Source organism: Sminthopsis crassicaudata, chromosome 5 (assembly GCF_048593235.1).
Source record: "Sminthopsis crassicaudata isolate SCR6 chromosome 5, ASM4859323v1, whole genome shotgun sequence".
Lineage (NCBI taxonomy): Eukaryota > Metazoa > Chordata > Mammalia > Dasyuromorphia > Dasyuridae > Sminthopsis > Sminthopsis crassicaudata.
In genome coordinates this window covers 202851662-202879000 of record NC_133621.1, presented here as the reverse complement: position 1 = coordinate 202879000, position 27339 = coordinate 202851662, and the positions used below count along the sequence as shown (strand labels likewise).

Below are 27339 nucleotides of genomic sequence, written 5' to 3'. Positions count from 1 at the left end.
AATTATGTGTGGATTTGAAATCTGAGTTTATAAGATTTTTTATCTGAATATGGATAACATTTTTCATAAGTTGTTTGGAATTGTCTTGAATCATTATATTGATTAGAGTAGCTAAGTTAAGCATAGTTAATCACCATTATTGTCCCAATCGATAGGCAGCCCCTTAATATTCAAATCTTCTATGAGTCTGTCTATGGTTCCACATATTTGAATTGTTTTTTTCTGGCTGCTTGTAATATTTTCTTCTTGATCTAGGAGCTCTGGAATTTGGCTATAATATGTCTGGGGGTTTTCATTTGAGGATCTCTTTTAGGAGGAAATCATTAGATTCTTATAATTCTATTTTACTTTATGGTTTTAGAATACTTTTACTTTTAACTCTGTGTTAAAGAAGAGCTCTGTTCTGGGATAGATGAGCCACTGTCCCAATCTTCAGGCCTTTATTGCTGCTATTGCTTTTAGAGCTAATTCAGTAGGAAGATAGCGGGAGGAAGCTCTGCTTTTTTTCAGTTTTTTCAATGATATGATCTAATCACTGTTCTCAAATTTGCTGTGGTCTGTGAGTGACCAGAAATATTCTCTTCTTCTGTGACCAAGGTCACTGCTCCAATGTCACAGCAAGATCTGGTATGCTACTGGTCTTCCTCTCCATAGGAATGTGACCCAGGAGTGCAACATGAATCCATATTTGAGCAATACAACAGTCTTGCATCTAATGCCAGCAAAAGGATCCCTTCTGACTAGTTGTCTTACCCTTCCCTAACCATCTTTGGGGTGAGAACTCTGGTACCCACAACAGCTTATTCAGTTGGCCCCAAGGCCCATTGTTGATTTTCAAGAATGCAGCCTGCACTTGACAGTGCTCCACTGTTACTGTGGTAATACTTACCTGCTGATCTTCTAAATTTCCTAGAACTGGAAAAATTTTTATCCCATTATTTTGTGGGTTCTGTCACTTCAGAATTCATTTTGATGTATTATTTTAAATTGTTTTGAGAGTGATTTGAGATACTCAGTCTAGTTCCTGCCTTTTCTTTGCCATCTTGACTTTGCTTCTTCCAGTTTTGTTTTGATAATTACTACTTTGTAATGAAATTTGAAATATACTACTGCTATTCCACCTTTTTGCACATTGTTCTTCCAGATATTTTTCTTATTATTTCAAGACCTAAAATATTTTTTTTGCTAATTTGATTGATATGGCATTGACTAAGTAAATTATGTAGGTAATATTGTCATTTTTATTGGATTGGTTTGCATTGTCCAGGGGCAATTGATAGTTCCCCATTTATTTAGAGATTTATTTATTATGAGAAGTGTTTTATAAGTATGGTCATACAGCTTCATGTTTGTCTTACCAAATAGACTCCCAAGTATTATACATTGTTTGCAATGATTTTAAATAGAATTTCACTTATCTCTTCTTGCTGGGTTTTATTAATAACAGAAATTCTGGTGATTTATATAGATTTACTTTATATAGTTATTAATGATTTCAATTAGTTTTTTTAAAATAGATCCTTTAGCATTCTCTAAATATATCATCACATCACCTGCAAAGAGCAATAATTTTGTTTCATTGCTACCTAATTTGATTCCTTCAGTTTCTTTTTCTTATTATTGCTTAATAATTAAGCATAATAATTAAGAATGATGATGATGATGATGCACATCCTTCATGCACCCTTGTTATTATTTGGAATGCTTCTACTTTCTCTCCATTATGTCAGGCACAAATAGTGTGTTTAAAACATTTTGGATGTTGATGTCTTTAGATCTGTACATCTCACATTTCATTTGTGCTACTGCAATTCTGCTTTGCTCATAGAGCCCATGCCTTCTTTGATTCAGACATGCCATGCTAGGCAGTCCTGTGTCAATGTCTTCCTTGTCTCACAACTGATACTAAAGTTCTTAAAAGAAACCTTAAAATGTCCTTTTACTATTTCTTTTAAACTCCATGTGAATACTTGCCTTTTAAACTCTATCACAGTTGCATATATCATCGTTCCTGATAGGAATGTAAACGATTTGACCTTATTGAGTCCTTTATGATTTCTTTCTCATCTTTACTTTTTATTTCTTCTGAGTCTTGTGCTTAAATATCAGATTTTCTATTCATTTTTGTTCTTTTCATTAGAAATTCTTGAAATTTTTCTATTTCATTAATGTATGTATATATATATATATATATATATATATATATATATATATATATATATTTTTTTTTTTTTTTTTTTTTTCTCTTGAAGGATTATACTCAATTTTTCTGGGTAGTTTATTTTTGGTTATAATTCTAATACCTAGCAGGTGGGGTTGTTTTTCTGGTGATATATTTTATATTTTTACTTATTCTTCATTTTTAGTTTATTTTACTATTTCTTGATGTCTCATGGAGTCATTGGCTTTCACTTAGCCAATTCTGATTTTTAAGGGATTTTTTTCACTTTTTCTCTATCATTTTTATTTCAGTTTTTAAAATTCGCTCTTTTTTTCTTAAAGCTCTTTCTTTAACCCTTCTAGGAATACTTGTTAGACTTTTATCCAATCTGCATTTTTTTTTTTTTTTTGAGTCTTGCTTTGTGTTGGGTGTTTTCGGAACACTCAGTTCTTCTTTGTGTCTTGAATTTGCCTATTCCCATATTAGTTTTTTATGATCAGATTCTGTGTGTGTGTGTGTGTGTGTGTGTGTGTGTGTAGTTTGCTCATTTTCTAGCCTATTTCTTGGTTTTGAATTTTATGTTAATTTCTGCTCACTTGGGAGAGCAGGAAGAGTTACTGTCCAAAGCTTCAATTTTTTCACAGTGCTGTTTTCACAACTAGTTTGAGGAGGGAGGATTCTGATCTAATCTCAATCTAAATAATTGTATATAATCCTATAATCCTCCTTACTGTCCCCGGTTGGCAAGGACTCCTGAAATTGCTACTGTGTTATTGCCACTTCAAAGGCCGAGAGTTAGTGTGACTGCCACATTCTGTTCTTGGATAGCACATCTCACTCCTGCCCACTGTCATCAACCTTTTCTTTTCACTATGTAGTCTTGGTCTAGAAAATTAGCTTACTCTAGCTTTTATTGACTATGTCCAAGGAATTTGTCACCAAAATTTTATTTGATGTGTTCCTTTCAAGTTCTTTGAAAATGAATATTTGGCTGCATTTTCCTTTACTCTGCAATCTTGGCTCTACTCCCACCTTTCAAATTTTGATGCAGCTAGTAAGTCAAAGTTAATTAGTTAATTAACAATAGCTAATCTACATATTTTTCTAATATAATTATTACTACAGAATTCCAATAGTAAATATAATAATCCTTTTACTAATTCTTATTGCGAATCTTCTTAGCAACTATTGTAATAATATTTACCTTTTGACTACAGTATCTCTACTTGTATTTGAAAAAAAACAGACTACATTAGTGTGGCTTTAAGCCTTTTAAGATCAGCTTGTTTACCATTTTTATTCAAATCTTTGTAGGTATAAATCACTTTAATTTTTGATCTTGAAGTTGCTATTTTACTTGCTTTATATAATTAATTAAATTAATCTTACATTGACAATAATTTTCCTATTTTTAATTGATTAGTAATATAGCACATAAAAAGGATTATTGTAGGCAGAATAGGTATTTAATCTAATTAAATAAATGATTTAATCTAATCAAATGGAGGATAGTGGTATGACAGATGTGAAGGATAAGAAAGTGAGAATGGATTGTGTCTATACTGTTATAAGATCTATATAGGTGAATCAGTGAAATTATCAAATTATATATGACATTACTAAGTATTGGGAATGCAAATGGGAAAATTAATTAAATTTCTTTAAGATTTTCGAGTTTGATAAAGTAAGTCATTGACAAGCTTTTATAAACTCTAATTAAATACTTGCATATCATTTTTCTTTTATGAGTATTAGAAAATAGAAGAGAACTTCCTCATTTAATACATAATAAAATGAGGCCAAAAAACTGGAAACAGAGTAGATGCCCATCAATTGGAGAATGACTGAATAAATTGTGGTATATGAATGTTATGGAATATTTTTGTTCTATAAGAAATGACCAGCGGGATGATTTCAAAAAAGCCTGGAGAGATTTGCATGAACTGATGCTAAGTGAAATGAGCAAGACCAGGAGATCATTATATACTTCAACAACAATACTATAGATGATCAGTATCCTGTCATCTGGGGCAAAGGGTGGGGGAAAGGAGGGGAAAAATTGGAACAAAAGGTTTGGCAATTGTCAATGCTGTAAAATTACCCATGCATATGACTTGTAAATAAAAACCTATAATAAAAACAAACAAATAAAAGAAAAGTCAAAGAAAGGATTTTAGATTTTATCCTGGAGAAAATGGGGAGTCATTGGAGTTGATGATCTAGGAGGGTAATATTTTAAACCATACTTTAGGAAGGACATATTTATTGCTAATTAGAGAATAGATTTAGAAAAGGGACAGATTTGGGGCAGGGAAACAAACTAGCAGGTGAACACCAGAATGTGGATAGTATAATAGAAGAGAAGGGAATAGAGTTCAAAGTTGCTTGGTTATATGGTACTATTATTATATACCATAGTTTATATTCTGTTTATTTTATTCTTAATCTTAATATTCTTAATTAAATTAATTAATAAAAACCAATAGATGCTATAATGAAAATAAAATAAAATAAAATAAACTGAGGCCAATTGTGGTTTAATGAATTTCTCAAGATTATAGAATGAGTCAAAACTAGAAAACTTATATCCTGCTTTCCTCTACATCATACTGTAGCCTCCAACATTTTTGATTTGTTGTTTACTATACCTGTCCTATTAATTTTGTATAAGTTGTAAATTTAAATCTTGGATAATGCCTTTTTATAGCATATATTCATGTACACATACATACACATGGATATATATTTATTTAATTTTCCTTCAACATTATAAATTTCTGTCATTTACTAAAATTAAATTCAAGATATTTAGTGTATTGTGAGTGAAAGGTCAAGCAGTAGATTCCTTAAAATGTGGATTTAAAAAAAAAAGTTTTCACTTTCCAAAATACAAATTTAAATTTAGAATATTTTTCCATTTGAAAAAATTTTGACATAAAGTGCTCTAAGTTATATATATATATATATATATATATATATATATATATATATATATATATATATATATTCACATATGCTTGTATTTTAATTGATAAATATGTTTTTGGAGGGTTGGTACTTTAAGTATTCTAAGGTATTTCCACTGTCTCTTTTCCTTCTTTATGAAGGACTGAAGCTTCAATTGGACCTTCTCTGATATAGAGTTTGATGAAAAGAGGAATGGCAAACAACTAACATGAATCATATTCTGAATTTTGACATTTTCCCACATTTTACTTAGAGCACTTTATGTCAAAATTCTTTCAAATGGAAAAATATTCTAAATTTAAATTTGTATTTTTCAGTTCCTTTTATTTTAGTATTTTCAATTGCTATAATTTTTTTTAAAAGATAATTAATAATATCCAAAAGGGGAAAAATGATATTATTAACTATATTTCTTATGAATTAACAAGCTTTTAAGTGCCTACAGTGGGACAGAAATGATACCAGGTGTTAGAAATACAAATCAAAGCAATCCCAATCCTTAAGTAGGTTGCATTCTCTCTAATTTTTAAATTTCATACACCAGTTATACAAAAGTGTTTTGTTGTTGTTGTTGTTGTTGTTTTGTTTTGTTAATTCAGGCCATTAAGAAAGTCCTTAACATAACTGAATATCCAGGATAGAAACCTAAAACTTTACTCCTGAAGCTTAAGCAATAAAAAATGAATAGATAATTATAAAAACTACAAAAACATAAAGGAATTTTATGATGCCAGGGATGACCAAGGTATAAAATTATAAAAGAAGAATGACTCAAAAATATCTATAGTCAAAATAGAAAATATCTCATATCAAAAATAAACCCAGAAAATTAATCAAGGAGAGGTAACTTAAGAATCATAGTACTACCTGAAATCCATGACAAGAAAAAAATTTGAAATCTCAATATCAGTTTCAGAAAATCATAAAAGAAAATCACCCAGGCATATTAAAAAATGTTATATAAGTAAAAATAGAAAGAATCTACTGATTACCTCCTGAAAGGAAACCCCAAAATGAAAACTTCCATTTATATTTGCAAACTTCTAAGATTTTAGGAAAAGAGGAAATATTACTAGCAGCTAGAAGAAAAAAAAGTCAAATATTCAAGAACCACAATCAAGATTGAACAAAATTTAGCAATTGTCACTTTAAAGAAATTGATAACATGTATCCAGATATTCCAAAAGACAAAAGAAAAAAAAAGATTTACAACCAAGGAAAATTGAATATAATCCTAAGAGGAAAAAATATTGGAGTTTGAAAAGAAACTTTAGAACATAAATATGGAAATCAAGAAAAATAAAATAAAAAAGGTAATCACAAGTGAAAAGATTGTATAAGGCTCTATATGCCAGTGGAAAGAAAGCATGTTAAAAGCATTCTTTTAGAATCCTAAAATCACAAGAAATCATATAGTTAAAGGACACAGAAGATCTATAAACAGCTTTCTTGCATTTTGAAAAATGGGGAGGGGGAAGGAGAAGATAAATGGAAGAAAATGGGGATTTTAACAAAAGATGGGGAAAATTGTTAAAATATAATTGAGTTCAGCAGATACAGCTGCAGGTTTCAGTAGGAAAAAAGGAGAAATGAATTCAGGGCGGAAGTAACCATAAGGAAAAACAAAAAACAAGCCTTCAACTTGGAGAGCGAATAGGGAAGAAAGAGTTAAAAGGGGGAAAAAGATAATAACTTGAAATAGAATAGAAGCAAAAAGAAATATAACGAAATAAACAGTTAATCTTACTGAGAATGGGATGGATTTGTCCATTTAACAGGTGTTAGTGTGGATTAGCAAAGATAGGATGGATCAGAAGGTAATTGCAGCCACTTTGTATTTCTAAGAAATATACTCGAAACATAAAAAGTCAGAGTTTTAAATTAAGGGGTTGGAACAAAATTATTACCGTTCAACTGAGAACAATAAATCATTGACAGCAATTATTTCAGAAAAAATCAATAAGGAAAATTAATATGCACCCAATGGCATGACTTCTAAATACTTAAAAGAAAAACTAAATTAATTACAAAGAAAAATATACAATAAAACTATAATGCTACAGAACTTTTTAGCCCGATCAGCTCTCAAAAAAAATTTATGATAAAATAACCAAGAAAGAAGTTAAGTACCTGAATAGAATATTAAAAAATTTACTGAAAATAGACCACTGGTAATTACTGAATGGAAATAGAAAGGAGTAAAAATATTTTAAGTTGTGTATGGCATTTTTACAAAAATTAATTTTGCCTTAGTCCAGAAAAACCTCAAAAATAAATGTGACAAGTAGAAATATTATATACATCCTTTAAACATATTGCAATCTAATTTTATTAAACTAAGGGCTAGATTAATGTGTTTAAAATAATATTTAAAATGAATGATGATGAAATAATTTAATCCTAAAGAATTATTGATCAAAAAAGCAAATAAAAATAGATAGTTAAATTAAGGATATTAATGACAATGAGATGGTCTCTCCAAATTTTAAGGCTATGGCCAAGGCAATCCTAGGGACAATTTTTCTTATCTTGAAATGAAATAACAAAAAAGAAAAATAAATCAATGCATTGAGAATGCAACTACAATTTTTAGAAAACCAACAAAAAGCCTCAATTAAACATCAAATTATAAATCATTAAAATTAATGGAGAAAAATTAAATATAAAACTTAACTGAATAGTAAATAAAATAGATAATAAAATGGTCTATCCATTAGCTAATTTGCTTAAAATGAAGAAAGAGAAAAACCAAATTGTCAACATCAAAACTGAAAAAGAATTCATAAAAAATGAAGATGAAATAAAGAATATTGTTACAAACTATTTAGCCAACACTGTGCCAACACTACCAATTAAATTAACTATATGAATATTTTGAAAATACAGTATCCAAATTAGCTGAGAAAAAAAATAGAGAATTTTAGCACCTCAATTTCATAGAAAGAAGTTGAAAACTTGCAAATGAATTTCTGAAAACAAAGCTTTAGGATGATTATAAATTCATAATGAATTTTATAAGAAAAATCAAAGAATAATTCCAGTTTTTAAATTAGTCCTAAGATGTTAATTGCTTATGGGTAAAATGAGCTAATATAATACATATAACTACACTACACAAAATAATTTATTTATTCAATTCTTTGCCAAGGAATCTAACAAAGGTTTATTCTATAGAATTAAGAAAAAAGAATAATGAAATTCAAATGGAAGGGAAAATGTCAAGAATCTCAAAAAAATGAGAAGAACTAGGAGAACAATTTACACAAAGCTATGAAAGTAAAAAACTTTGAAAGCTATAAAAACTATGATCAATAAAATGACCTTTCAGGATTAAAGAAGAACAATGAAAGAACATGTTATACATTAAAGAAAAGTCATATAATTAGGGTGCAATATGAGGTATGTATATGTGTGCATGAATATATGCATATATATGTTATACATATATATTCACATTATACACACGTGTGTATAAATACATATATTTATATTTTTATTTAGTCATTACCTATTTGTTTTGCTTAACTGCATATTTATTACAATAATTTTTTTCTTTCTTTTAATGAGGTAAAGAGTGGGAGAGATGTAAAATAGATTTCTACTTTCAAATAATGGAAAAGGGATATAATAGATGTGAAATGTGGCATGTGCTTTCAGATAAAATCACTGTATTAGTTTTATGCAACTTTTACTTTTTTATAAGTAAAAATCAATAAAACTTTCAAAAATAACAAAATCAAGCTAATAAATTTCTGTGTTCACTTATGTCAGTCAAATTAATCAAAATTTTGTGACCTTTTATTTTATTAATAAAAGTGTTATAAAGCCATAATTAATCTTTGGATAATGTTTTCTCCATGTTCCCTGAATAAATCTAGTAAATCTAGAATGAATAAAATAGGCAAATAAAATAGCAGAATAGGAAGTGACAAAGGACTAGACAGCTGTTCCTTTTTGCCTGTGGTTTTCTTTCACAAGCCTATGAGTGTCAATAAGGAAAGGTCTTCTAAATGCAGAAAAACATTTAAGGGCTTTGAAACCCTTAGTCTTTTTGTCTTTGATTTCAACTAAACAATACAAATGGTTTAGTGTACCCAATATAATAATAACCCAATGCCAAAGAGGATAGCAGAGTGGAAAATGTTGTATTTTAAATCAGAGGACATCAGTTCAAATCCATATTCTTCAACTTACTACTTGTATGATCTTAGGCAAATCACTTATGCTTTAAGGACATCATTTTCTCATATGTTACTAGATACCAGCTAAAATACCTTTCAATTCTAATCTAGGAACAATAATCTACGAGACCTAGCTCCTCTAGCATCACATCTAATGACTCATTAAGATAGCACTTTAAATTTGCAAAGACAATGTGTTGTCTTTTTTGACCCCCACAACTACCCCCAAAATAACTAAATAAATTTGTATCAGAAGAAAAAAAAACTGCTCCCCTCCCATGCTTAATAACATGGCTTAGAAAATAGAAATTATGTTTGTATATATAAATTTGTGCAACTAAGGCAAATGCATCAGGTTAATTCTATTTTCTTCTACTTTTTTAATTTATCTGTCTGAATTTTAATTTAAAACAATTCCTTAAATTAAAAGTTAAATGTAAGTAAGATGTGTGTCATAGCAGATGATGTAAAAAGATTTCTTTTCCTTAGATTTAATGTCCTTATGGCAGTGAGGAAGGGATGACAGTAAAGGGAAGAAGGAGGAAAGGGAAAGTTTCAGATTGACACTCAGTATATGCACATTTAGGTAATTATCTCCTGTTATTTACCTATACACAAGAACAACAAGATGAATACTCTCCTTTTCTTTTACAGTTCCTGTGATGGATGCATGCTTGATCCAGGCTGTGGATTCTGCTATAAGATGAATAAATCAGCTGTGATTGACTCCTCCTGTGTTCCAGTCAATAAAGCATCAGCAAATGAGGCTGCCTGGGGCAGGTATGTAAGTTGTTAATTACAATCAAGTTCCATTGATAGGGTGCAGCTTCTAGGAGAAATATAGCAGTAATCCTAAGGCCCCCAGACCTTAGGGATGCTATAGTTCCAACAATTTTGTCAATTGACCCAAAATCTCATTGAGGAATTCTATAGTATAGTCTAACAAGTTAAACATTGCTGACTGCCAGATAATAATCTGTTGGTCAATGATAACAGGGTTCCTGAGACAAATGGTGAGTTACTTACCAAACTACTCCTCAAACCCATCTCTAAACCACAGAATTCAATATTGAGGTGCATGCCAGGCCATTCTTCAGTTCTACCTCTAAGCCATAAAATTAGCATATCAGTGACACAAAGAACCAGATCTCTCTGTTTTTTGCTATAAATTTATCTTCTTGCTCCTGATTCTTTGTTAAATCATTTTGAAACTTAGCCCACTTCAATTGGCGTTACAATTACAAGAAACTTTGCCCTTTGACTTTGAGGTGGGTTCAACCCTGAAAGTTCTTTTGAGACATCTTGTGACACTGGTCTGTACCTTTTGGGATCTCCTTTTGAACCTCAACACTATGTCTTTAATTTTAAGCAGAATTGCCTTTCAGATTCTTTCTGTATTCACTTTGATTCTTGCACAAAAGGCTACAAGTTGAACTGTAGCTTGTGTGGGTTTTCAGAATTTGATTGCTTGATGACTGTCAAATACTTCAGAGTAAAAAGAATCAATAAAATCCTCCCTTCTACCATAACTTTACTTCAGAAAAGATGAAAAGCACCAGACTGAGTAATGATGAGGAAATCAAAAGAGATATCCAAAGAGATAATGGGGCTTTCCCCTCTTAGACTAAGGCAGAGATTCAGCCTTTGGGCATGTAACCAGAGCAGAGACTACTATTATGATTGAGTCTGTGGCTCTGTTTCCCTAATCCCCTGAACATGTTTCAGGAGAGTAACCAGGGAAAAGAGAGAGATATTGGGTAGGAGCTTATAGCTCTATCACCCTGAGAGTAGAGTAGGATTTTGGATTCAGTCCAAAAGCCTAGGCTGAGGCCAGTAGCTGAGAAGCAAGGGAAGGGACTGAAGGGTAGAAATGAGCTTATCAAACCATCCTGAACATAAAGAACTTCCAACTTTGCTAATAGGGATTGTAGGGATGAATGTTTTACTGGAGCTCTAAATAAGGGGAAGTCTGCAATTGTGTTGCACAAACCCAGACCAGAGTCAGAAGCCTACAAAGCTTAAATTAGGATATCAGCAATCAGACTTTATCTTATTTAAGACTTTTGTTGTTCAATCATTTTTCAGTCAGTCTGATTCTTTATGACCCCATTTGTAGTTTCCTTAGCAAGGATACTAGAGTGATTTGCAAGTTCCTTCTCCAGCTCTTTTTATAGATTAGAAAACTCAGGTAAACAGAGTTAAAAGTTCTTACAGCAAGTAACTGTCTAAGACCAGATTTAAACTCAAGAAGAGAAGTCTTGGCCTGACATTCCATCCACTGTGCCACCTAGTTGCTCTTCAAACTATTTAGGGCACACTGGAAATCTATAGCTTCCTGATGTGAGACACCTCTGATATTCCTTCTCCAGTGAAAAGATCATAAGAGCAGATCTATGCAAGACAACAATATAGCCTCCAAAGTGCATATACTATGACCAAAAACAAAGTCTCAGTTCAGGAAGTAAAACTGGAAAAATGAATAAATGAAAAAAAGATACTAATAGTAAAGAACATGGGACAGCCAAGACACAAACCAAGAAGAAAATCTGATTGAAAGATCAAATAGAATTACTGGAAGAAATGAAGCAAGATTTTTTTAAAAATTAAAATGGTATTATAAATGATATGAAAACACTAGAGGAAAGAATTAGAAAAAGAAGGAAGGTCTGGAAGAAAAACTGAAAAAAATTAACAGATTTTATATATGATAAAACATATGGTTATTAACAGCAGAGGGATAAAATATTACTTAAGAAACAGGCTTCCCCCCAAATTAAGTTTTCCATGAGTTAAGAAATATTAAAACAAAGTCAAAGGACTGAAAAAAATAGAAAAAAAAATAAGATTTCTCATAATTAAGATATGACCAGAAACACAAGTAAGATGATTTTAGCATCATTGGAAGTATCTCAAAGCCATGATCAAGAAAATAGTCTGGATATCATGTAAATAAATTATGATTGAACTCTACCAAGATCTATTAGAAAGAGGTGATAAAAACAAAAAGAATCAAATGGTCAATTTGTTAAATAAACCTCAAAATAAATTAGATATCTTAATGTCACACTAGAAATAGGACAGGCAAAACCAAGAACTTCAGGTCAAAGAAAAAATATTTAAGCAACTAGAAAAATTATGATCAGACTCCCTACCACAAAATTTTAGGATCTCACAGACTCTATAATAGGTCTTAAATTGACATTTGATGTCAAATTTAGTTTTTCAATAGTACTTTCTATCCATAAATACTCAGCAGCCACAGTCAGGATCATATAAGATTTCACAGCATCCATTATAGATGAGCAAAAAACATGTTAAAAAAACTGACAACTAAGAGCAACTTAACCAGTAAAACTGAATAAAATCATGTTGAGGATGTTTATTTACAAAATAGAAGACTTCTAAATATTCCTGATGAAAAGGTCAGTTCTTAGTAGAAACTTTGAAACACAATTGCTAGGGTCAAGAGAAACATTAAAAGATTATTGCAGTTGAGGAATGAGCATAATATAAAGATAAAATGTTTACATTTTTGTAAAGGGCTAATACTCTTGAGTTGATGCATTAAGGTTGGACAACCAAGCACTTAAGACTTGGTTAGACATTTTGGTTGGACATACTAATTGGACATTTCTCTATTAGCATATGCTTGAAAAATGCCCCTTCTCATTATTCTGTGCTGGCTCGATAATTGGTGTATACAGAGAATTGTAGGAGGGACTAGAGGGTAGAGTAAGACAAGCCAGAGTCACTTTCAGGTGGTAAAGACAGAGGAGAGGTCATGGAGATCCTATGTCCATCCTCCAATTCACTTCTACCCCTAAAGACCAAGAATAAAGACCAAGGACTTTTGTTTATCCTGACTCCAGATGATTTTAAGGTATCCAGGGTGCTAACTCGGTCATCACACGTTTTAATATGGACAGAAAAAAACAAGGGTCCTATCTGAACTATAATTTCATTAAAGTGCAGGACTGGGCAGCACTTGAACCTCACATCTCAAGTATTCAGGGAAAAACAGAACACTAACATTGGTCTAGAAACATATTAAACTCAATCAGGAGAGATGAGGGAATGGGGAAATAAAGGGGATAGTAGATAAAGAAGTAGTCAGTCATAAGCAAAACAAACAAACTTTGAAGGGTGATTTGTAAAGAAGGGTTTAAAGAGGTAAAAAAGAAAGGGTAAAAATTCATGACTGAGCTTTTTGAATGGGGAAGAAAATCAGGGCAGGGGAATAGAAGCAGATTGCAGAAAGAATAGAGCAATTATACTGAACATCTTTTTCTCAACATGTCTTCATGAAAAAGGAACATGGGGAGAAGAGAGGAAAACATAAATACATAGGATGCACAATTAATGATCATCAATTTGGGTGTAAAAATATGAATCCATCTCTAAAATGAAAAGAATAACAATGAATTAAAAAGCAAAACCCACTAATACATTGTTTATATAAAACACATTTAAAAAATGAAGTCACAACTTGAAGCAAAGGGCTGAAGCTATTATGCATCAGTTGAACAAAAAAAAAAGGCAAAATTCAAACTCATGATCTCAGATGAGGCAACACCACAAGCAGAATTGATTCAAATAAATAAAGCAGGGGAAATTCATTCTATTTGAAGGTATGTTTTTCAATGAATAAATATAATTTTTTTCCTTTTTGTTCTTTCTTTCTTTCTTTTTTTCCCTGAGACAATTGGGGTTAAGTGACTTGCCCAAGGTCACACAGCTGGGAAATGTTAAATGTCTGAGATCAAATTTGAACTCAGGTCCTTCTGACTTTTTACTGCTGAGCTCTATATACTGTGCTGCCTAGCTGCCCCCAAAAAACTTTTTAACTTAATATAATCAAAGTTTTCTATTTTGTGATCAATAATGATCTCTAGTTCTTTGGTTACAAATTCCTTCCTCCTACACAGGTCTGAGAAGTAAACTATCCTATGTTCTTCTAATTTGTTTATAATACCATCCTTTAGGTCTAGATCACGAACCCATTTCAACTAGTATTATGTGTGCCTAGTTTCTGCCATACTAGTTTCCAATTTTCCCAGCAGTTTTTTGTCAAATAGTGAATTCTTATCCCCAAAGCTGGGGTCTTTGGGTTTGTCAAACACTAGATTGCTATAGTTATTGATTATTTTGTCCTGTGAACCTAACCTATTCCACTGATCAACTTCTCTATTTCTTAGCCAATACCAAATGGTTTTGATGACCACTGCTTTATAATATAGTTTACATCTAGGCCACCTTCATTTGCTTTTTTTTCTAGATACATTTTTTTAAAAAAAGAAATGTTAAAGGTATGTGTAGAATTTTAGAAGTTAAATATGATGAATCTCCCCACCCCCTGACATCTCTGTGACTGCCTACACCAACCTAGAATTGTACACCTTCTGTTAGTGAGTAGGAAACCACGAGCAACTGAATAAGAAAGAAATTATGGCCTCCAAACAGATTTCCAGCAACAAGTGCTTTGTATGTGAACATGACAGTGTGGAGCTAAATTGCAAAATGAAATTCAGAATCTACTTGCTTTTAAAGGCAGAAACTGGAACATGTCCTGTACTCTACTGGCTGTCTGGTTTAACTTGTACTAAAAAAATTTAATCACTAAAAGCTGATTATCACCAAGTTGCAGCAGAGCGTGGACTTGTTGCTGCATCAGACACTAGTCCCTGTGGCTGTAATATTAAAGGAGAAAATGAATGCTGAAATTTTGATGCTAGTGCTGGTTTTCTGCATGTATGCTGCTTAAGAACCTTGGGAAACCAATTTACTTACTCTTATTGATATATACTCATTATTATTTTCTCTATTTGATTTCCTATCTCCCTCACCATTTGTAGTTCCACATAGATTTTATTCAGACTTTGCTTCCCACACCCTCTCTTCTGAATACTTCATCTCATATATAAGGTAAAATACTTTCCCTAGGATAGCTAGGAGGCACTTGGTCTGGAGTCACAAAGTTGAAATTCAGCCTCAGATTCTAGTTATGTGACTCTGAGCAAGTCACTTAATCCTGTTTGCCTCAACTCAATAAAATGAGCTGGAGAAAAAAAATGGTAACCTATTCTAATATTTTTTGCCAAGAAAGCCTCAAATGGGGCCACTAAGAGTCAGAAATGAACAATAAAATCCTCCAACCCCTCCTCATAAAATGGACTCCATTTGCCAACAACTACCTCTTCTTTCTTTTTCCTTATCTCACATCCTTCTAACATCTTCCTTCAGTCTCTGAAGAAGAATTGGCCTTTTGTTTGCCAAACTAATCCTTGCTCATGTACCCCTGATCCCATTCCTTTCTATCTTTTCCAACAGATTGCTTTTAACATTAACCCCATTCTCTAATCTATAAGTTCTCTCTTTCTACTGGCTTCTTCCTTGCTGCATATACCTTAGTCTCCCATGCCCTTAAACTAAAATTCACCACATCTTATCAAAAATATTAGCTCTTGACTTATATTTCTTTTCTCCCCTCAGCAAACACCTTGAAAAAGTCCTATACACGTGATGTTTCTATTTCCTCTCCTTTCCATTTTCTAAACCCTTTGCTATTTGCTTTCTGATTTAGTAATTCAACTAAAATTGCTCTCACCCCAGTTACAAATCTAATAATCTTTTCTCTGTCTTCACTCTTTTTAAATTCTTAGCAGCATTTGGCACTGTTGACCACTTCCTCTAGGATACTTTCTCCCCAATGGATTTTCATGATCCTGATCTATTTTGGTTCTTCTATTTTTCTGATCATTCCTTTATCTTTTGCTTCATCTTTATCCACATCATTCCTACTGTGGCTATCCTTCAAGTCTCTGTCCTGATCATCTGAATTTTTCTCCCTATACTATCTCACTTGGTTTTTTCCTCATCTTCCATGAGTTCATTTGTCATCTCTTTGTAAGTGATTTCCAGAGCTACTTAACCATTCACATTCTCACTTCTGAGTTCTAGTCCACCATTACCTGTTACTATATTTCTAAATGGATTACCATGGCATCTCAAAGTCATTAGTTCTATTTCTCCAAAACAAAATTCATTTTTCTCCCAAGATCTTCCACTGAATTTCCCTATTATTATTATTGGTACCATTGTCCTTCCAGTAAATGTTATCTTGTCTCTTCTCTCTCATGCCATGTATCCAATCACTTGCAAAATCTTAGAATTTCTTTCCCTATAATACTGTGTCCACCCTTCCCTCTACTTTTGTGGCCACCATCCTAATCTAGACCCAAATCCCATTATGCTTAGACTAGTTTAATAACCATCTAATTAGTATACCTTCAAGTCTTTTTAATCCAGCCTCCAATCAGGTGCCACAGTATTGTCTTAAAATATATATGTTATGCTTTCCTCATTAAAAACCCCAGTCTACCCATTAACTTCATAATCATTATAATAAAGTCCACTTTTTACCATTTGAAGCACTTCACAACCTGACCTCTTTTTGCCTTTCCACTCTTCTCTTCAATTTCTACCTTATGCTTTCCATTCTTGTTCCTTCCATGCATTCTGTTGTTCATCCATACTAATCTACCTACTGTTCCTCCTATATAAGAATCCATCTCCCCTTCTATATCTTTCAGGAGCTATTATTCTTGTATTCCTGAAATGTTTTTCCCAACCTTTTGATCCTTAGAGTTTTTAGTTTCCTTTTAAAAACCTCATCCAAAAGAGGAATTTTCTTTCCAAGATTTGTTTTCCATCTATTTTATTTATCTTGTGAATTACATTATATATGTTGTCTCCTGCATTAGAATGCAAGATCTTTTAAGGCTTTTCTTTTGCCTATCAGAGATCACTATGAAAGGCATTTTTTCTTTTTTAGGGGGGAATTGGGTAGCATTGTTTCCTTTTTGCCATTCCCTGTTGTCATCCCAGGATATACATTTTCTTTATTTCTACTTTCCCTTCCCATTTTTTTTCAGAGGTTAGGGGAAAAACCCCCCTCAAATTTGCTCTGTTACAGGATAATCAAATTAGCTACGGAAAGTTTTAGTCCAGGATAAATGTTTCAGTTTTCATGACTTTCTTTCTCTAAAAAGGTATTTTAAAAAATAAAAAACTAAATTGTGAATGGAATTTACAAAATAATCTGAACTCCAAGCAATCTGTTGATTCCCAAGCCAAACATGTACTCTTCTAATCAATTGAATTTATCATAATCAGTTATCTGCTGGGTTCTCTTCTCTCATACACTAAGCCTCTGCCGGGTCCCTGGAAAGCTTCCTATGCATGCTGTCAGCCAGGCCAGTCCCCAAAGTCTGAAATATTTCTTTTTGCTAACCCATTCTTACCTGGGCCGGAAAAACGACACACTGACTGTTTTCTTGGATTTTCCTATCAGTATTTCGTCTGTTTCAACTTGTTTGAAGGAGGGATTTTATGGGCGGGGGTGAGGAGAAGCTTTCTGCACCATGCTTCCTGTATCTATCTTGGGGCCACCCTTTATCTTTTGGATTTGATTAGTAAGCCAAGTTGTGAGTCAGGGAAAGGAAAAGAGTTCTCCATATGCCACTGCTGCTGCCATTGTCAGTGTGTATCTTATTTTATCCTCACAATTACCCTGGGAAATGGATGCTATTGTTATCCCTGTTTCTAAGATGAGGTGAACAAAGGTTAAGACACTTGCCCAAAGTAGCCCAGCAAGTAAATATTTGAGCAAGAATTTGAACTCACATCTTTCTGATTCCAGGTCTAACACTGTCCATTAGACCTAACAAATCAAAAAAGATAATTTGTGAATCACTAGACTTATTTGAAAATCATAATCAAAAAAGATCCTAGAAATTATATTTCAAAAAAAGCTTGGCGGAAAACTGCTCAGATCTCTAAGAGACATGTGACAAAGTAAAAATCACTATAAGCAACCAGAAAGAGTTAAAGTATGGAAGACTCATAGTCATCTCATGATTTAGCAGCCACCACATTATGGAGCAGAGAGAGCTTGAAAAGAAGATATTCCTAAAAGTAAAAGCCTATATAGATTTACAACCAAGATTAATTTAACTAACATAATCGATATAATCTTACTCAGAGGAAAATGGATCTTTAACAAAAACAGGGAATTTTAAAGCTTTTCTCATAAAAAAAAGAGTAGACTAGAAATTTGAAATACAAACACACTTGAATCCAGAGAAACATAAAAAAGGTTAAGTCAAGTAAAATGTTTATGTGAAAAATTAAATGCATTTGCATTCAAATAGGAATAATTGATACAAATGTCAGTAAGAACTCTATCAGGAATTGGAAGGAGTCAAGTGAAGACAGAGGGGCTAGAATGGTTTTGTTGTTTTGATTACCTTAAAAGAAAAAAGGGAAGGGGAAGAGGAAAGAAATATATTAGGGGAAATAAGAGAGAAGGAAAGGTGAAGAAAATTAATTCACATAATCAGCATGACTACAAAGAGAAAAGGGAGGGGCATCTTTGGGTGAAGAGATACATTTCACTCAATAGAAAAAAGGGGAAAAGAGATAGAAGAGAACAACAGTCAGTAAGTCACTCAATATTTGTTGTCCTAATGTGAGCTTATACTATGCCAAGAGCTGGGGATACAAAGAAAGGCCAAAAAGCTAGTTTCTGCTTTCAAAAAGAGCTTCCAGTCAAATGGGAGAGAGGACATGCTAGTAACAATAATGTAAATGAGCTATATACAGGATAAATTGGAAACAATAGAATTAATGGGGATTGGGAAAGATTTCTTTTAGAAAGTGGGATTTTAGCTGATACTTGAAGCCAAGGAAGTCAGGAAGTGAAGATGTGAGAGTGAGCATTCTAGGAATGAGACACAATCAGTGAAAATTCCTAGTCAGGATATGGTATCTCATTACAGAAACAGCACAGAGGCCATTGTCACTGGTTCTCAAAGAATGTGAGGAAAGGGGTATAAAATATGAAAAATCTGGAAATGGGGAGAAAAGGGCCAAGGTTATGAATATTAAATAAAGGGTTTTACATTTGATAGAGGAATTTTTAACTCTTAGAACTTTAAAATTTTATACTCAAATATTGTAATGTTATTATAAGTTTCTTTAGTGAATTAAAAATTGTATTTTACTTTAAAAAGTATCCTTTCTTGCAGGTCTTCAAGGAGAAACTTGAAGTTTTTTGAAGAGCACTCTTTGTACACGTTATAGTAGAATTTATTTTGGGTAGAAATTAGATCAATTGGGACATCAAGTCCCTTCCAACTCTCAATTTATTCTGATTCAAAACACAACCTATGAATTTTTCTTAGGTCCTCAATCTCCATCCCACAACTATTTTTGAAATTTTGTAGATACTACCTCCACAAAATCTTTTATGACATGACCAATATTTTAATTCAGGCCTTTATAATCTCTTACCTGACTAAAATAGTCACCTCCTAATTGGTGCTTTTGCCTCTTTTCTCCAATCCATACAACCAGTTATATGATATTCTTAAATCATAGACCTGATCATGTCATTTGCCTTCTTAAAATTCTCTAGTGACTACCATGATCTCAGACTAGGTCACATACATCCCACTCCCCATGCCTGGAATGCAATTCTTTTTTTACCACTGCCTCAGTTTCCCCAGCATCCTCCAAAGATCAATTTAAATACTATCTTCTACATGAAACCTTTATTAATTTTCCAACTTTGTAGTATTTACTTTGTATTTATTTGTCTGTTTATTTCATTTTCTTCCAATAGAATGTAAACTTCTTGAGGGAAGGGTATATCTTTTTTTTTCCCCCCTTAGGCTGGGGTTAAGTGACTTGTCCAGGGTCACACAGCTAGGAAGTGTTAAGTGTCTGAGATCAGATTTGAACTCAGGTCCTCCTGAATTCAAGGCTGGTGCTCTATCCACTGTGCCACCTAGCTGCCCCGGGAAGGGTATATCTTGTTTTGTATTTTTGTATATTTAAAATTAAGTGACCACCACTTAATTAAATGACCAGAACAACTGCTGTTGTTGAGTCATTCAGTCATGTCCAATTCTTCATTACCTCATGGATCATAACACAGCAGGACCTTCTATCCACTATATCTTGAATCTATCCAAGTTCATGTTCATTGTTTCCATGACACCATCTGTTCATCTCCTCTGTTTCAATATTTGACCTTCACCAATTTGACCTCCTAGCTGTCCACAGGATTCTCAAATGTCTTCTCCAGCACTATAATTCAAAAGCATCAATTCTATGATGTTCAGTTTTCCTTATAATACAACTCTCACAATCATATACTGCTATAAATGATTGATTAATTGATTAATTTGTCCACATTGAAACTCTTCAATAATGACCTAAAATGCTGAATAATTTTTTTTTTACTTTTTTTTTCAGATGTACTAATGAAACAAAATTCAAAGCAGAAGACTTATTTTGGGCTTACAATTTCTGTCCAACTCCATATTCCTGGACTGCGCTTTTGGGCCTTATTTTATATCTGGTTTTCTTTGCACCTGGTAAATAAATATTTCATTTTTACAAGAGCTTAGTTGAAGAAAAGAAAAAAGAAAGTTTTCGATGCTATTACTTATCAAGTTTTTTTTAATTGCTAATTTATTAAAGTTTCTCTTTTGCATTTCTGAGGAATGGGACCAATGCCTTGGACAGTGAATTCTGAAATCTATCCACTTTGGGCAAGAAGTACAGGAAATGCATGTTCATCTGGAATAAACTGGATTTTCAATGTTCTAGTTTCACTGACCTTTCTACATACAGCAGAGTATCTTACATATTATGGTAAAAGTTTATTTTCTTCTTCTATAGTGTAATTCTTTGGTTCATATATGTTAGAACTAGTAATTTAAACGAATTATAATAATAATTAATATTTATATAAGACTTTACAATAATTAAAGTCCTTATTTTTAATATCTCATTTGATCCTTAATATTATATTATTGTACAGATAGTATTAACCCCACATACAGGAAAAAACCTGTTAAGAGAACTTAAGTGAGTTGTCTCTTTACACAATTAATAATTAAAAAGCAAGGATATGCCTATATTTCAGTGTTCTTTCCACTATATATCGTATCTTCCATTTTATTATAACTGGGATCTTATGTTCTCTTTGTTTTTAAAAGACCTCAAAAAGTTACCTGAACAAGAGACTGGAAGAGAACTACAAAAGACTATGAATTACCCATATCATAAGAAACAACTCTGTGTTTTGTGGGCTTGGATTAGTTGATCTTTAAAGGTTTTTCCTATTTCTGTTTACCTGGATGCCATCTGCACAAGACTTTGCTCCCCTTTTATCCCATAGGACAAACTGGGTTTTTTGCTGACATTCTAAATTCTCTTGGGCTGGAAAACTGATTCAGCCTTGCCTTTTGTTAGTTCTACTACTCCAGAATTCATTTTAAGTTGTTATTTTACAGTTGTTTGGGGGTGAATTTGGGTATGTTCAGGCAAGTTCCTTTCTTACTCTGCCATTTCAGCTTCACCCTCTCTGAGTTAGATAATTTTTAAATTAGCACCACTTGATCTGTTTTCTAGGTTAGTTGCTTATAATATCATATATCTTAATTTTTAATTTTTAAAAAATTTTCTTTTTGTTTTCTTATTCTTTTTGTCTCATGAAGTTTTTTTTTTCCCATTTGATCTAGTTTTCAATTGTTAAATGAGATTTACAATTTTCTCTTCTAAGCTTTCTCAGCTTCTTATTCTCCTTATTCTCAAGAACTTTTATTTTCTTTTTTTATTTCTTGCTTCATTTCTTCCAGGAATCCATGTAATCGTTGTGGAAAATCCATTTTTTCCTTTGAGATTCTGCATGCCATCATTACATTTTCTCCATTTGGAGAATCTCTGGGTTTAATGCAGTTTTTAATACTGCTTTATGACTTTTGATCTAATTCTTTTTCTATCTATTCCAGAACAGAGGTTTTGTGCTAATAACAAGCTGCAGTATATTCCATGTTTTTAGAGGGACAAGAGAAAAAGCACTTTTTCTCACTATATGTCTCCTGAATTGTTATACTAATCTCTACCTTTCAGGGTAGGCTCCACATGGATCTTGAAGATGCAGAGAAATGGACATTCAAGATACTTTCTACTGTCTCAGAACAGAATGTTAGGGGCCTCAGAGTCTCTGGACCTGAGCTGTCTGAATCAGAGCACTGCAGTTTAAAGTCTACGGCTGTAACACCAAGATATTCTACTTGGCTGTGTTACTGCTCTACAGGTGACCATCCTGGGCTTTCTTTCTCAGGTTATCACTCTATTTTAGAGAAATAGGTAATAGGTCTCTCATTCAGAGAGCCATCTTGGCAGCAGTGATCTCCTGACAAAATTTATCTATTCCATCTTCTGCAACAAATGTTGGTGCATAAGCCAGGTTATCTTCATGATAATATATTTACTTAATGCTTATAATGAACATTACCACCTAAGATAATGTATGATATGAAATTATATCTCTTGTTGCTTTGGATACTATAATGTTCTGGCTAGCTTTCTGGAGGTTCTCCGAACTGGGCCATTGTCTCAACAGAATAATCATCATGAGAATAGTCAGGAATAAAGTCCATTATTGTCTCTTTCAGTCTCCCAGTCTGCACCAGCAGTCTCAGTCAGTCAGTCTGTCAGCCAGTCTACAGTCTCTCTTGTCTTGTAGTCAGCCAGTTAGAAGTCTGCACATCTCAGTCTCTGACTTCGGTCTGACTCTGACCTCTTAGATACTCTATTACAATTATATCAAGTCATTATACTGAGTATAAGCCATTCGTATCATTAGGGAACCATTATCTCATCAATTCCACTAAATTAATATCCTTTGTAAGATTACATCATCATATTGAGTCTTAAGTATACTTTTTCAGAGTTCCTGCCACAAGACACATTGTGAAATTCATTTGGAAGATCCTCCAAAAATTTCACTTCTCCAAGCAAAACTAATAAATAATTTTCCATTCAGCGACAACATCTTTATTTCTTATGTTTTAATTTTTAAACGAATATCAATACAAATGTTTTTCAGTACTTCCCAAAACATAACAACACACTAGTATATAAAAAAATGCACTTTAGAAATAGTAACAATTTAATTAAATTATATAAACAATCTTAGAATTATGTGATTATTCTCCTTAATCCCCAACCTCCCCCCTCAACTTTTCCTGGCATTCTTTTCTCTTCACTACAAAATAGAATGGAGCTGAACACAATTTTTAAATGTTCATGTACTGTCATTTGTTATCAGCCACCAAAACTTAACAATCATCACCTGTTGGCTAACCTTCTACATTTCCCTACACTGATAGTGGCTTGATCCTCAGGAAAGAGTATCCATCAACAGTATCTTACTTGAGCTTTCCCATCTTTGTAGAATATACTTATATTTCCTTCTATAGCTATTGTGAAAACAAGGTCACTCTTGAGTCATAATGAAATATTGAGGTATGACTTTTTATGAGGATCTATTTATCTGCTGGACAGCTAGGTTGGACCTGGATTCAGGAAAATTTGAGTTCAAATATAGCCTATGGCACTTTACTACTTTATGACTTTGGGCAAGTCATTCAACTCTGTGTGCCTGTAAAATAAGCTGGAAAAGAAAATGACAAACTATTCCAATATTTTTGCCAAAAAAAATACCAAATAGGGTCACTAAAAGTTGGTTACAATTGAAATAACAACAAAACTGTACTGCTAGTGAGAAATCTCAGCATGGAATGAGTTACATTTCTTATGACGTTTATATTACTCCATGTCTGCATGTATAAGTTTGACTTAGCTAATTAGTATTGACAAAATGACATAGTTCTATCAAGTACCTGAGTATCTGAGCAAATCCCTTAATTTATCTGGATATCATTTTCTCTCTTATAAAAAATGACCCTATTGGATTAAATCATATCTAAGATCTCTTCTAATTCAAAATGATGAAATTATATATTAACTTAATTATTTGAGTTGACCAGTTACTTTCCTTTCAAATGGTCCATCATGTACTTTTTTGATAAAACCTTATTTCTTAGGCTAATATTGGCAACCCACAATCTTAATTTGATCTATTTGTTTCTGAGTTAAATTTAATTCATAGTACATATGGAAATGTAGTATGAACTTCCTTTAATCTCAATTAAATTCTGTTACAGAGATCTCAATTTACTACTGTTTAAGGTCACCTGAAAACTGCTTCATCAGAGTGTCTTGTTTAATAATAAATATAGTAATAAAGGTAGCATTAAAAATAGCCTAAGCATTAAAAGTAACCCAAAACAATGTAATCATATTTTGTCCCAGCTTAACATTCTGAATTTTTTTCTTTGTTTTTATCATTCTGAACGGGCTTTGAGCTATATACACAGTCAAGGTCTACATATGAAGAGAATATGGTCCACTGCTATAAAACTTTATTAGCTAGCCTTAATTTATGGTTGCCTTCATAATATAGCTTCATGGATGAAATAAAGAGACAGTTTAGTCACTCAGCACTTGGACAGCCAAAATTTAAACCAGCTATATTATTGATTCTAACAAGAATCCTAGACTTTAGGTAAGTTTCTAAAGCAATAATAAATTAATAATAAATCAAATTGTTTGGGGATTAGAAGTAGTTGAGACCTTTGTTCACTTTTATCTCTATGCCTACTTTTTCCATATATATCATATCACTCCTTGCCTTCTTTCTACCTCTTGCTGTCAATCCCTCATTTATTTAACCATTATTTATTGACTATTATATTTAAAAGAACCTTGTTAAGTGCTGACTAATAATAATAATAATATCCTTTATCAATCAGAAATGGCCATTAAAAACCTGGCCATTTGTTAAAATAAAAAGTTTAATTCATGAATATTTGTACTATTTTCAATTGCAGGAGCCTTCTTTCTCTATGCTGGATTTGCTGGTTTGGGACTCATTTTCATCTATGGCTGTCTTCCTGAGACCAAAGGGAGAAAACTGGAGGAAATTGAATCACTGTTTGAAAACAAATTATGTACATGTGGTACTTTAGATTCTGATGAAGGGAGATACATAGAATATATTCGAGTGAAGGGAAGCAATTATCATCTTTCTGACAATGATGCTTCTGATGTGGAATAAATTTCAGCTGCTGATCTATCTATATTTAAAAAACTTATGGGGGAAGAAAAATAGCTTTTGATGACCTTTTATTGTCCTATTCCTGGCCTGGTTCTCCTTTTTACAGTTTAGTTTTAAATACCTTCATAATTCTAAAATAATTGGAAAATTATGTGCAATAAATTTTATTGAAGAGCAGAAAATTGATTCACAGATATCGAAATCTATCAATTCTTGGCCAAAATTGCATAGTCCATGGTTAATATTTAGTCCCCTGACATCCTTATTTCCTGACTAATATTATATTTGTGACAATATAGCAAAAAAAAGACAATCTAAAAACATTGAAATATGATTTCATTCTAACTGAAAAGGTTTTGGCTGCTATATATGGGGTGTTACTCTCCTAGAATACCATAGCTTATATCAGTATGATCAACCATAATTTACCTATTAAAGGTCATTAACAAAGATTATTTAAAATTATGTCAAAGTACTAAAAGTCCCTTCTGTGTAGACAGACCTACTTCTCACCATTATAGTTTAGTGGAGTTACTCTTTGAAGCCAAATCAGGTTCCAAGAGAAGATGCAATAGATTGACTGCATTTAGAATCTTTTAAAGATAATGTTGCTATCCTCAATTGGCACAATAAGCTAATACAATTTGATGATTGCATTTTTTTTTGCCAGGATAAGATAAAAGAGTTTTAGCTGGATTGCCTAATTAAATAATAATTTAGGTACCCAATTGCAAACAGAAAATAATATCAGATCACCATTTCATTAAATTCTTTTTTTTTTTGTTTTTCTAAAATGCTGCTTAATAATCACCTCTGGCTTATTAATATTCATATTCTCTTTATTTTTTCTTTTATTAGCATTGTGCAAATAGCTTTTAATAGATCTTTCTCCCATTAATTTCATCAAATTTATGACTTTTGAAACAATAACAAAAGCTAGAGATACAAACAAGTCTGTGTTTTAGTGATACTTATTTCCTTCTCTTTTGATTTATTATTATTATTATTGATTATGCTGACATGGATAATATATTGCTATCTATTTGGGTTTCTGAAATTTTGCCACTACCCACATTTTTTTTTACTTTTAATGGATATATTGTTTTTGGATTTGCATATTATTCACACTTTTATTGTATTAAATTAAGAAAACAGATTTTTATTGTTATGCCTGACTTAGACTTTTCCTTTCCTATCTAAAAATGATTATTTAATAAGATAGTTAATGATATGTAGGTGATGAATTTTAACATTATTTTAATGTATTTGTTTAATGTCTTTAAATACTATTGGTTTTTCATTTCTATATTTTAACCTTTGTAATTTGGGAAGCTGTCTTTTTAAAATAGTGCAACCTCAAATTAGTCATCTGAAAAGCCTAGATAATGTTTACCTAACTAAGGAAGCATTCTCAGTTACCAGATCCTAGTAAATTTCCTAGTAAAGGAAATCTATATTATAAACACTGGAGGGGCTAATGTTCATCTCATCTAGAAAACTTCTTGTCCAGATGAGACACTGTCATTTCTTTCATAATTGTATTTTTCCTTGTTAATTTGTGACAGCTCCACAGGATAAAAGTTTTTTTTTTTGTACTGACCTTAAGACAGGATATTAGTTTGCTGTCGAATAGTAACATTAACAGAAATAATCTAATATTTAAACCAGCAATGAACAAATATCACCTAGAAATAAAAAAGATTGACAGCTATTTTTATTTGTCTCTAGATTTATTCATTTATCCTTGTGATTATGCCAGAGTCAGCATAATGTGTATGAATGCAACTGCATTTCAAATTCCAAGGCACTTGCAGCTCTTTGGGAGCTTGTTAGGATTACAAAGCACTGGTGCATTTTAGAAAATATAAACAAAGATATTTTTTGGAAATAATTCTATTCAACTAAGTAAATCTTCCTCCAGTGCTTTATTATGTGCAAAGTATTGCTAGCACTAGAAATACAAACAAAAATAAAATTGTTTCTGCCCTGAAGGA

General features: G+C 32.2%; 1 protein-coding gene and 1 long non-coding RNA gene across 2 annotated transcripts in view; one reads left to right on the top strand and one right to left on the bottom strand.

Annotated features, from left to right (window-relative positions):
* SLC2A13 (solute carrier family 2 member 13) overlaps positions 1-25363 on the top strand; it is a 139962-nt gene extending 114599 nt beyond the window's left edge. Inside the window, 4 exon segments of the mRNA XM_074269490.1 lie at positions 9964-10089; positions 20626-20747; positions 20875-21027; positions 25119-25363. Coding sequence (XP_074125591.1) covers positions 9964-10089; positions 20626-20747; positions 20875-21027; positions 25119-25345 — 628 coding nt within the window. The 3' untranslated portion in view covers positions 25346-25363.
* The window catches only part of LOC141543764 (uncharacterized), an 87163-nt gene that overhangs the window by 11405 nt on the left and 48419 nt on the right, over positions 1-27339 (bottom strand). The gene's annotated exons all lie outside the window — the stretch shown is intronic.